General features: G+C 35.0%; 1 protein-coding gene across 5 annotated transcripts in view; it reads right to left on the bottom strand.

Annotated features, from left to right (window-relative positions):
- The window catches only part of PDS5B (PDS5 cohesin associated factor B), a 108,219-nt gene that overhangs the window by 43,810 nt on the left and 51,167 nt on the right, over positions 1-13,242 (bottom strand). For all 5 annotated transcript variants that reach the window (XM_065051525.1, XM_065051546.1, XM_065051537.1 and 2 more), the window contains exons 10-17: positions 12,281-12,375; positions 9,837-9,982; positions 8,671-8,822; positions 6,891-7,004; positions 5,271-5,352; positions 2,029-2,077; positions 420-559; positions 227-342 (exon numbers count right to left, since the gene is read on the bottom strand). In XM_065051525.1, coding sequence (XP_064907597.1) covers positions 227-342; positions 420-559; positions 2,029-2,077; positions 5,271-5,352; positions 6,891-7,004; positions 8,671-8,822; positions 9,837-9,982; positions 12,281-12,375 — 894 coding nt within the window. The remainder of the gene's footprint in view (positions 1-226; positions 343-419; positions 560-2,028; positions 2,078-5,270; positions 5,353-6,890; positions 7,005-8,670; positions 8,823-9,836; positions 9,983-12,280; positions 12,376-13,242) is intronic.

Genomic DNA, 13,242 nt, shown 5'->3' with positions numbered 1-13,242 from the left:
CCATTTTTATCGACAGGTTGTCCCAGCTGTGCTGAATGACAAATCAGTTGTTAGTGTGCCTACATTGTGGAAGAGGACACAAAAAAACCCTCAGTAAGGGAAAACAGAAGAAAATGCTGCATAAAAAACCCTCAGCAAGGGAAAACTGCTTGTGCCTAAAGGCGAAATAAGAAACCCCAATTTCAAACCCCGTGATCTGCAGCCATCAACACAAAGACACAAATACCTGATGGATTCAGTATCAATGTGCACAGGAGCAATCCTCTCAAGAAGAAACTTTATCATCTCCAGGAAAGGATTTGTTGGTTGCTTTGGGTTGCCCAACTTCTTTGTTATTTCCCTCTGCAATACAAGTTTCAATGAAATTTATAATCCATTCAGTTCCTGAAACATTTGCATATCTTCGAAACAATTCTTACCACACATCCTTCAGCCTGTTTGCAAGAACATGTTGGACTAACAAGCATTTCTAACTGACTTCTTATTTTTTCATCATCTTCTAGAACTTGTGTGAACTTTTTCATGAAATCTTGAGCTTTCCCTGGATCAGGAAGGTTTCCTTTAAAGAAGCAAAATAAGTTACTATTTATCTTCCTAAGTGTCAGTATTATAAACTATGCAAGTTTGAAATATTAACCAAGAAGGGTGGGGAAAAAAAAAAAACAAACAAACAAAACCACAAAGCACCTTAACATGTGCAGACATATCTATGAGGACACTGATTTCTAAAGATTTGTGTACCCACAGACCTCCCTGGTTATTTGCTTTTCTCACCCTTCATGCTCATTTTTCAGCAAGTCTCCTTGTTCCTGTTAATATTAACAGCTGCAGTTGACCGCAGAATACAAAGCCTACACTCCACAAAAAATATACTCTACATATAGATCACCTGATATCACAAGTAAACATCACAAGGGTATTTCTGCTAAATTACTCCTTCACTCAATGTAAATTTTACAACTGCTTACAACATTTTAAAAAGGCTTTTAAAATGCATTTCTTAAACTACATATTATTTTTTTATTTACATTTTACATTACAGCAAGACAATTAATTGGCACAGTATTAGTATACTACTTAAGATGCTCATGGTTTTGGTACAGGAGATGTTAAGCAAAGTTGGCACAGAAAATGGTATAGGACTACAGGACAGTTAGGTCAACACAAGTTCTACTAAGTATTTGGTTTGCTATATTGATTTCTTCATTATTTTAAAAACCAACCCAGAACTAAAACAATCAGAAAAATTACAAACTGATCAACTTCTACGTTATAAATAAAAGGAAAAAAGATTTGGAACACGGCAAATGAAGTAGCAAGATGCAGGTTTTCCTCCACATTTTTTCAAAAATGCACATATCCTGAACTAGTGTCTTTTTTCGCCAGAACAGTTGGCTTTTTAAAAAAAAACAGTTGACTTAAAAACAAAATTTCAGAATTGTAAAGTAAGATTACTGGTTTTAATGCTTTTTCATAATGGTTTTACTGCTATTGGCATGGTGGTGTCTGGGGGGTACAAGAAGTGTTGCTTTGGGGTTGGCGGTGTTTTTGTTGCTGAGAGTTCAGGTTACATGGAAGTTCTTCAGTTTCCAAAGTGCCTTCCCTGCTACTGAAACGCAAACTCTTTTGCATTCTCCCAGCAGCACTTACAATACCAACAACTCAGAGACAGGTCAGTTAGTAGACAGTTTAGTGGGTCAGTTTACATCAGTTAACACATTCTATAACAAATGGTAAAGCAGACACTAACACCCTATCTAGATTTTGAGTTAGTCCACAACAGATGCAGTCAAAATGTCATGTTATAAACTACATGACCGGAGACCTTTTACAGTAAGGAAGTAACCCTGCTTACAGTTGTCTTAATTCTTTAAAGCATATTGTTACATTATGTTTATCATTATTTGTTATAAGCTTTATCTCTTATAAAGCTTTTTAAGTAAACTTACTTCAAATGATTTTTAAAGCAAGAAAGCAATTTATTTCAACTGTAATTTTTAGACTGTGTAAATACTTCCATTGACTTACTTGTTATAACCATCACTTTTGAGAATATAGCTTTACTGCTGGCATCTGTCTGCAAGTCACAAAAGAAAAATGGATTAAGTAAAAATTTTACATGATACACATTTCCATTTTGAATACTGAGTGAGCAAAATTCCATAATGCATCATCAACAAGTCAGCAGCCATCACTTCAATAACACAGTGTGTTAGAAATCAAACCCACCATGGCAAAGTTAATGCCGGACAGTTACAGGAAGGAAAAGGTAGATTGTGCCTGCAGTATCACTCGCTCTCACATACACTTACGGAAAACATTTTTATTACTTTTCAATCTACTGTATTACTTACAAACAGCACAAATGGGTTATTTCTTTAACTGTTTCCATCTAAAACCTCTTTGTTTTTAAACATAAAATGAACAGCAAGCGTTAAATTCACTCTAGAATCAATGTCTGAACAAGATGCTAAGTAGTCTCAGCAGTAGTTCCACCTTATTGTAAAGAACAGAGCAAGTCAACAAAAAAACAATTGCTGCCCCTGTTTAGCTGAACCAGGCAGGCAGATGACAGCAGTGTAATTGGGAAAGTAACAAAATAAAAAAAAATAAAATCCTGACAGCATTTCAGGATATCTGTGAAGCTTGGATTTCAGAGAAACTTGCTGATATGAAGTCATCCGACAGCACCTTACAAGCAAAGTAAGTTACACAAAACAGACTTTTAACCTCATTTATTTTCATTTTGTCAGTATAGAATTTTAAATTCCACATGCTAAGCCCCCTTATGAACTAGTTCTGACACTGAATAAATGGAAGAGGAATAAAAAAATACAACAAATGTCACAAGTAAAACTCCATAGCAAGTACATTTTCTTTATGAGAACACATTTCTAACAATTAAGTGACGTTTCCACAACATCCTACCTACTACTGAAGGCAGACAAACTAGTTCCCAAACCACTTTTCCCCCATTTTTGGTTGTAATCTACAGTATTCTACAGACTAGGAAGTTTTATAGAATTACACTGAAGTTAGAAATATGAAGGAATTATCAGTAAAAACAACAGAGGGAATCTTTAACTGTACGGTGAAGATACCACCCTAATCACCTTCACAGTAGTGTTATAAGGTGGGCAAAAGAATCTTAAACTTAGCAGGAGATTAAGACAAGCAAGGTTTTTAGTGAACATTCTCTTTATCTTGTGACATGGACACTTGGCACATAATTCTAGCCATTAAGTATTTCTGCAGGATTTTCTGTGACTTTTTAGTGTCAGAAGAACACTGTGATCTTCAGGGCTCTTGTCACAGCTGAACAGGAATGCTCAGACAATGATAGAAAAAACGTGAAATCAAATCTGGTTTACAGGATGCAAATAATGATGTCAACAGATACAGGATCTCCATATTTGCACCTCTTGCAACTCAGAAGAAAAATACTAAAACTGTACTGCGGAGTTCCTTTGGTTCTGACTGGTCTGGTCTTCTAACAGTGGTTAAGTCTTCAAGTACTGGCTGAAGCTCCCATTAAAACTGACCTTAAATTGAGCAAACTACTAATAATTAATCCAAACATGAAATAACCCGAGTCAGAAATATTCTTTTTAACTTCTAGTAGTATAGCTCCACAGAAAAATGACAGATTGAAGAAGATCAATCAACTTTTTTTTTAAAGAACCACCACAGTGGCACTTCTATCAACATTATCTTGCTTTTATTATATGGAAGCATCAGAACAGCTGCTTATGTGCACCAAGTGACGCTTACGCTCTAATACAGACAAACCAGCGCTCACCCACTTTTCTACATGTGAACAGGCAAGTTTGTGTATTTTATTTAACTGAATACCATTGCTATAGGAGAAAACAAGAGAACCTGTGATTTGTGCTTCTGCTCTTCAGAAAAGTAACTCATCTTAAAGGCAAATTTGATGTCTGTTCTGTCTCAGATTAAGATAAATTACAATCAAAAGAAATGGAAAGTTTCTTAACATATTTTCAGTTTCCTCAATAGTGCTTACACCGGGGAGAGCCTGAAGAGGAAAACAGGAAAAAGCCTGAACAGTTTCACTAAATGGCAAAAAGGTTTTCTAAGATGAGAAAAAGAGCAGACTGGCAAGTTCAGAGACTTCTGGAATAATGTAGCAGGGATTTGGAGGATGGAAGCAGAAAGACAGCCACAGGGTAACTTTTGATATCTACATGCACCTTAGGAACGTTATTTGTTTCTGCACGTTCCTATTAAGACACACTGGGTTTGCTTACAGCCCTTTTTTTTGCCAGGAAACCCTGATGCTGCCATCACATGATCAAGAAGTCGCTCACTAATTCAGCAGAAACCTGACACTCCAGTGGCTCTGGTTGTAGCCACTACACACAGAGCATTTGGGATCCTCTGGCATCTGACAGCTTTCTCCTCCTCCAAGACTGACATGAACCAAAAGCCCCCTATCCAAAACAAAAACGCTAGACAGAACACAACCCGCATTCCTCCTGTTTTGGGAAAATCTGGATTGGAAATCTGATTTCTCAACTACTATATATTATTTCTTTAAAAAAAGCATCAGATTAAACTTTTGACATTAAAGTCAAGTTTTAATAATATTTCAAATTATACCCAGAATTTCATCTTATGATTCTTTTTTCCCCAAATATGAGTATGCACACACATTTAACTAAAATCTAAATTTTACTTCAGGAGAATATCCTAAATGATCAATAAATATTTATTTTTTCCTTCTGAGTGAATTTGTAAACAAAGAATTCAATTACAGTCTAATATCTCCAATATGACATCTAAGAAGTTTCCAAGAGGGAAGAGAAACAAGTAACCTGTTGGGATAAAAATACTTCAATTTCTTGAATGTTACTAATTATACATAAGATAAGAAGTTAGTGTGTAGAAGTACTTATTCTTAATTACTCAATTTGGCAGTCAAAAATAATATGCTGTTTTTCCCCTTCTTTCAAGAGCCATTAAAATCCTGGCAAGATATAAATCAAACACTGGGAGTAAATATTTTAGCACCAAGAGATTGGCAGAATATCATAAAAATTTCTAACACAGGCCTACCTCTTCACTTTTACTGACAAAATGTATACACATCTCCTACTGCAAGTGTAGTCTAATGGAATATCAGTTAATTTCACAGTATTTTCTGCCATTAAAAATAAGCTTGAGATAGTCAAACAAATGAAATTAAAAATAGTTTCTTCTTTTAAGTAAAACTGCATATTCACTGCAGGATAAAGATAAATGGAACTCACTTTAGGTTGTTTTATTAGGTCAACTAAATCCTTTACTTGATGTCGTAGGAGATTTTGACATTTCCACATTTCATTCAATGCTCTAAAAAACAAAAAGAAAGTTGTCAATGTCATCTAATCAATAAATAACACAGGTGTCCAATGAGAACCTTTAAATTCTTTTCAGCTTCAGACTCGGGAATGTGCTTATCACCTGAGATTTCACTGCAGCGTGAGCAAAGGCTAAATGGTTCCTCACGCCAGGACATGGAATATTTCATTTGTCATATTAGACTTTGATTCAACATATTAGATTTTGAAACAAGTTTCATTTAAGATGCTTAACTGCACCACTTTTAAAAGAAGTAGGAAGTAACTGATGTCTGGCCCATAAAGAACTCATTTGTACAAGCATGAAATCACTCTTCTAAAAACATTCCAAGAAACAGGCTAAAGCAGATGTTGAAGATTTTTATCATCAAAACAATGTTTTTCTTGCACACAAAGCAGCAAGTAGATGAGAAAACTGTGAAAAGTGGACATGATTAGACTTGTAAGAGATGCATTAGAGATTCGACAAAATTTAAATCAGCACGCTTTCCAGGTAAAAAAAGCCATATAGGGGGAAAGAAAAAAAAGTCGAAGCTTAATTTAAAAAACTTCCAGAATCCACAAGTAAAAAAGTCAGTTCTGTATAACTAACTGAAGATACCATGTCTTTAAAATGAGTACTGCTGCATATGAAAACTAGAATTCACAAGTCACTAGTTCACTGAAGTAACAAGTACTTAAAATAAGCAATTCTACATTTTTATTTAGCCTATACTTTTTGTAGAACGTTAACTTTTTCTTTTTAATGTTCTTAATTTTAGTTTGTTACAGTTGTAATGTCTTTAGGCTGGTAATGCAAGAAATCTAGGGGATTCAAAGATCAGCTTCTGTAGTATCTGAAGGCTTTGTTTTAAGCCATTGTTTGATATACAAAGCTTTTTCTAGTCTTCCACATGAGAAAAATCTATATTCAATTTTCCAGTGATTGAATGCCACTCAATGAAAAATGAAGTAAAACTAACTAAATTCAGTCAAACTGAACATTATAGTAGCAAAACTGTTATTAGTCAAATTCATGCACATGTACCCGTTTTAAGCTGGAGACGGCACATGACGTAACTGTAAGCAAAACACACTGAAGGACAAAAGACGAGTAATTACTTCCCACTCTTACGTCATCCTGGCTGCTAAAACAAGGAGTATTTGAATTGAGAAGTAGTCATATGAGATTTGGGGCTGGTGAACACTACCATCTATGCTATCTCTTTTCAGACGTAAAAGGACTGACATGCACTCACGCTTCTTGCCTGATCTTTGACCGTAGCTTTTTAGCTGCTTATGGTTAAGAGGTATCACACCTTGTCAGAAAACACCCTATTAGGTGGTTTGGGTTTTTTTTTCTTTTTTTGTTTTTGTTTATTTGTTGTTTTGTTTTTCAAAAATCCCACGTGAAACAGAGATATTATTGCTACATTCTATTTTCTGACAGTTCATAAAACTAATTTTGTCCACTGGCTTAGGCTATTCATAACAATTTACAGTAATATTTGTATTAAAATAATTTTGCAAGAAATCAAAAATAACACATACTTCACAGCATTTGAATCCAGTGTTGCGTAAAGGTAATATAGACATTTCATTCGTTCGTTCGTTTCCAGGTTGTGAGGGACCATGTACTGAGCAAAGATGCGTTCAACAAGTAATCTGAAAGACAGGATTATGAAACTTACAGTAAGAAACTTACTGCAAGAAAGTGGTGTTGAACTGCTGAAACATTCATTTGAAAATTCTCAGACCTATCAAGAAATCAGTTGTTGCATACAAAGATGGGGTTTTTCAAAAACCTAAAGGTCAACTTACTTAACTTCCAATATAACCCAGTGTAAACTAATCAAAAATATATCATTACGGAAGAGGTAATGCTCAAATTAGCAGTAGGACATCAAGAGGGGACATTATCAACATCAAATATATTAATCTAAATAGGAACCAAAGGATTTTAGAGAAGAATGTCTCTTAATCATCAGCCCAAAGACATGGTATCAGTGAATTTCATTACAGGTCAGTATTGGGGTAAATTCATTAACTGTCATTCCCCACCCACAAAGAAATACCATGTTGATTATATCACACACAATGATGAAGCCAGAAAAAGAATTCAGATACTAATCAGGAGCTGACATCCCTCCACTCCTCCTCAGTCCCTTTCCCAAGGGCTGACTTTAACTCATTTCTTTTGCTTCTGCAATAATAATACAGCTGTATTCACATAGAAATTATTAAAAAGCTTCTGCCCTAACAAGGAAATTCCTTATATGCAAACAGAAGGAGACAAAGGTTAAAGGTTTGGGTCTGCCACTTATAGGAAAGACTGAAAAGAAAAAAAAAAAAACATGCACAAAAAAAATCAAACCCTAACCCCATGTTGCAATCTTAAATACCAAGAGGCCCAAGACTTTTGCAAACTGAAGTCAACAATAACAAAACAGAGTAAATACGTGAGAAACAAACAGGTATGTTTAGGCTAGAACTGAGAAGAAAACCCTCACATGCAATTGGAGGGGGCAGTCAAAACTCAAACGCAGCTGGTTTAACAAGATCCCAAAGTTTAAGAAAAATGTAAGCGCATGATATTAGATCTGAAAATCCAGAAACCTCTGTCTGCTTCCATAGTAACATGAAATAACTGCTTATTTTAGAGATGAATGAAGCTTGTATAGGTTTGCAATGCCATTTGTATCCCATATTGTGAAGGCCATTTCCAAAGCCATCAGGATGGCCTTTGTTAGTCAAGGTGGCCTAGTTCCCAACTAGTTCTCCCATGTGCTACCATTTATTTTTCAATACAAACAACCATATAAGAGGCTACAGCTGGTGTGTCAGAGGCATCGCCTCCACCACAAATACAGGACAAGGCTCTAAATCATGGCTATTATCATATAGAAAAAACAACCTTCTGCAGAGAGAGATGCCTTAACCATTGTCACTACATGTACTAGACTTAGCTTCAAAGAATACAGGAACAATGTGCAAATCTAAAGGAACTATGTTAAAGCAATTTTACTTACTGAGTTCTAACATAAAAATCAGCAAGCTACTGAAATATAAGCAAAAAACTCCTTTACTGAAACAGTGGTGAAGTACAGCTAAAAATTTTGAAATATTCCAACCTACATCTCCCTTTAGAATAACTTTAGGTCTTAAAAGTAGGAAAAAAATCAACACAAGACAACATTTGGTTGCAACTGTATGAGATTAGACATTGGATCAAAACCTAAAGGATCAGCACTTAAGCACAAAGGAAAAAAAAATCTGAGTAAGAAGTTATCACACTTATCCACCCAACTGCCCAGCTTTCTGACTGACTTACCGGTCATCAATACTGTTTTGATAATATATATGCAGAAGTTTATCTTTGATCCATGATATCTGTTTTGCAGCTTCTTTTCCTGCTTCTGATTGTAATGAATATTTCTTGTATATCTGTGCAAGTCCCATCATAGCTTCCTTCCTCACTCTCCACTTGAGAAAAAGAAATATTACCCAGTTTAGCAGTTCAAAACTCAAAAGATTGAAGAATTACCTGGTAGGTATTTCCTTTTCTACACCAAAATAAATTAAATTGAATTCTAAGTGCAACACATTCTCGTTACGACATATATTGCATCCTATGTATTATGCTAAACCTTTCAACATTAGCAACTACTATGCAAGTATGCCTTTGGAATTTAGAATTGTTACAAATTTAAGCCAACACCCTTTCTCATACTTCTATACTGAACACTTATAATTGTATTATAGGTGCAACAGGGGAAAGCAGGTCGCCAAATGAAAAAAAATCAGGTGATAATGTTAATTTTCAAAGTTTGCCATCAACAGCCTTGTTTACCATGCTTTAACATAAGCAGCAAACCTCACAAATTTTACCAAAAATGAAACATAGCTAAACTAAACTTCAGCCTGTTCAAATTTGAAAGCTACTACACTGATTTGCAGTCTTCCAATGATCTAATTAGAAGCAGGTAAACTAGCTACCTCTGATGGCGGAACATTTATCATCAGTGATCTACAATACATTCTGAAACCTGCTTGCAAATTATCTTATGAAAAAAGTTAGAATGTTTTATAAGGGTCTCATTTTACTTAAAAATTTTACTAGAACTAGACAACTAGAACTACATTGTTGCACTTCAGCCTATTTTTTTGTGTCTTTCTTTGTGTTTTGGTTTGGATTTTTGTTTGTTTGTTTGGGGTTTTTTTGCCTTTTTTTGTTGGTTTCTGTGTGTTTTTGTTTTCTTTTGTTTTTAATCACGCTACCTTAAATAAAAATACAGCCCAATGAAAAATGTGCCATTCCAGTGAGGGGCCAAAGATGCCTCATTAAATAGAATGCCTCAAAATTTTCTGCATTATATTAGTTTTCATTAGTCATTTTAGGATTAGTTCAGCATTTTTTAGAAGTGTTGCTTTTTGAAAAGCTGAATTCCAGTCTTGAAATATAACACAGAGACATTATTAGTAATCGTTATGCCTTACCCGCTTGTCCAGTGTTCGTTCTCTGACAAAATTAAGCAGATGGTCATTGACAAGCAAAAGATCTTTTTTAGCAGCAGTAACTATGGATACTATAACATCATGCCTGATAGCCTCTTCAGGGTCATGTGACCTTACTTTAAGATATTCTGGAAAAAAACCAGAGTAAATAGTGCATTTTAAGTATACAACTTCAGCTACTTTTCTTTCTCTAGACAATACTCAACCAACAAAAGCCTAAAATACAACTTCATACTGTTTTGAAGACCAGCAGTAAGAACCCAATAGTTTTTTCTAACATTAACTGTAATGCCAGTAAAACTTTTTATTTGCTTAGAATTTTATATAAATATTTCAGGCATTATGGAAGTAAGAATTATGTGCTACAATTTTTATGACTTCTTATTATAGTTAGGCTATGTCTACATTAGCAACTATTATAGCCCAACAGAACTGGATCTGCAGAGCAGAACAGAGATGAGAACTTCATATCCACACTGTACACGCGTTCAAGTATTACTTCAGGCTAAGGACTACTCTATTCCTGCAGACTCCATCCCTTTTGGTTGCTGAAGCACATTAGTTGCGCTCCTGATCACAAATTCTATATGATCCACAAGGAATCTAGTTCACACGCTACAGGAACTGCCCACAGCGCGAGCCATGTAACCCCTGTAAGCGGCAAAAAATCAAGAGCCATACTTCAAACGCATGCTCTTTGACCAAGCTATAAATGCTTATTTAGACACATCCTAGTTTACTCAACTTAAAACAATTTTTCTAGATTGTTTTGGCCCATTGCTACTTATTTAAGAGCATCAATAATCTTACACTATCAACAAAGTTTTCTGCTTTTAAGTGTCAAAAATGTTAAATAGCTATTGTCATTTTAGAAAGCTGACAAAGAATAAAATGGCAGAGTTCATGTATCATTTTAGAACTATGTATTTTAGATTCATTAGAAGCATAAACGGGTAGGAAAACGCACACTAAAGTTATTAAGATCACTGTACACAGCATATATCAGTGAAACACTGAGGAGATTAGAAAATATTTTAAATCCAAAGTTTACTCTGAATGAAATAACCAGAGGTTATTGTTCTCTTATTACTGTTCAATGAGCAGTGAAAATTTTCAATTCTCATCTGAAATACTGGCCATTAACATTTCTGGTTATCAGCACAAGTGTCAAAAGAGTGCATCGAGAAATAAAGCTTTGCACCTACGGAGGTTATGAAATTTGAAATCCAAATAAGACTCTCAAAAATCAGTTTTGTTCCGCAGGAAAACATAATAAACTAAAACAAACTAAGAAGAATGCCATAGCACAAGACAACTCTGCTCTCAAACACCAGTGAATCAGAGAAACTTTTCAACAATTTGACTTCAATAAGCGCTGTGGGGAGAGAGAGGAGGGGCACGCAAAATTACATTTCCCAGAGGATACCATTAGAGGGGGCACAAAGTCCTTCTGCAATGTTAAAAAAAAAAAAAAGAGGAAAAAAAAAAAAGAAAAAGAAAAATCCACACACACCTTGAAAAAATGATTCTAACAATCAAAGAGGAAACACCTTTACCATTCCATTAAGCGAAGGTCCAGAAACATTTTTAATGTTTTTGTTTGGTTTCGTGTGTGATTTTTGTTTGGGATTTTATTTTTTTTAAGCTGGTTTAACAATATGAATTACTAAGGGATGCCTCCAGCCTTCCTGTAGTCATGTCTAACTTTACCAATGCTCAGCAAGCAGGAGGGCAACTCCATGCACTTAACAGGCCTCTAAATTCCCTCCTTAAAGCAAATGGACAGATATTACCTCCAAAAAATAACAAAAAGTAGTTTATTAATCAGATGGAGATACAATCTCCATATGCACGTTTGGAAACAAACATATAAATCAACCAAAACAAAGCCACCAACAAAAACATACAACCAACCCATTCTCTTTCACTATAGTTTTTTCATTCAGACTTCAGGACCAACAAACACTAAACACTTCTATCTATGCCAGTTGCCTTCTTCCTACAGCAGTATTGAACTATAGGCTGTATTTGATGAGGAGGAGCTGGAACCAACGACTGGTCACAGCTACGAGGACTGTTTCCATGTTTTAGGCAGTGGCTGTGTACTACTTGCACAGTTCAGCTTTATGGTACTGAAGTCATCACTCTTTGCGCCCTAATTAACGAATACCACGATCGTTAGGTTAGCCAGGCTGTCTTTGCCTGATCCCATGGTGCTTAATTTCAAGAGTAGTTGGGAATGCAGCTACTGTAAGAGAGGGAGAGGGATCTCTTTGGTTAAGGCGTTCCTTAGGTGCAATCCCCTTGGAACTCTGGCCTCAGTGACACCCTCCACATCTGACAATGTTACTCAGGATTACAACTAAACCTCCTGATTTTCCCAGAAGACTTAAAATTATATTCTCCTGTTACAAAAAATATGGTACCTGTTAAGTCTTTTGCTAGGTCAGGATGGTTCATAAGGCAGTGACTTGCAAATTTCACACATTCAAGACGAATAGGTACATGGATATCATTAAACCTGTTCAGAAACAAGACAATGCATTACAACAACAAAAATATCACTTCTATAAAACCAATTAATTTCTTTCTACACAATCTCAATTACCTCTGAAAATAATTTTATGCTTTCCATGCACTCACACACATAAAACATCTCTGATTTCCCAACATCAAGTAGACTATCTTTAGCTTCAGAAAAAACATTCCTATACTCATGTTCTGAACATGAAGAGAAATATCTTCTGGTACACATGGAAAACTCCCTGGCAGACAACAACTATTTATTACATAGATGTGTGACATATTCTAACTACCTTTTCTGTAATACTCCATATATTTAAGCATGAACCACATATCAGCGACTACAAGTTTTATAAGATTGCGATATTCATCCCTTCTTTAAACTGTATGATCTACAGAAAGCATGGGCACCTAGCCTAGGACAAATTCCTTCTGCAATGGATCACTTCAAGTTCTGTAAGATTTCTTTTTGAAAGACTGAATTAGGTTTGATGCTTGAAAAAAGGTATTTTCCTCATGCTTAATTTGATGTAAGTAATTTTGAAACAAAACTATTGATGTAAGGAGACTTACAAACAACTTTTGAAAAATTAAATGCATTTGCAAGCTATCCTCAAACTGTTAATTAAATAAAACTCCAAATTTAAGGATATTACTGTTACTGGAATACTTTTTATCAAATAAAGAGGTTTTAAGGAATAACTTTTTTGGTAAAAAATGGGTATGTTTTCAAAAAAATCAAGAAAATTTAAGAATGGTTCCTTTAATTACACATCAATTGTAACTTAGTTAAAATCCTTGAAGAAAAGTAAATACGTGTATGTGATTCACAACTAGTTGAGAACACTAACTGTGAACAACAGAC

Source organism: Columba livia, chromosome 1 (assembly GCF_036013475.1).
Source record: "Columba livia isolate bColLiv1 breed racing homer chromosome 1, bColLiv1.pat.W.v2, whole genome shotgun sequence".
In the NCBI taxonomy this organism is placed as follows: Eukaryota; Metazoa; Chordata; class Aves; order Columbiformes; family Columbidae; genus Columba; species Columba livia.
The sequence above is the reverse complement of the archived record's forward strand: the minus strand, read 5'-3'. Positions and strand labels throughout refer to the sequence as shown.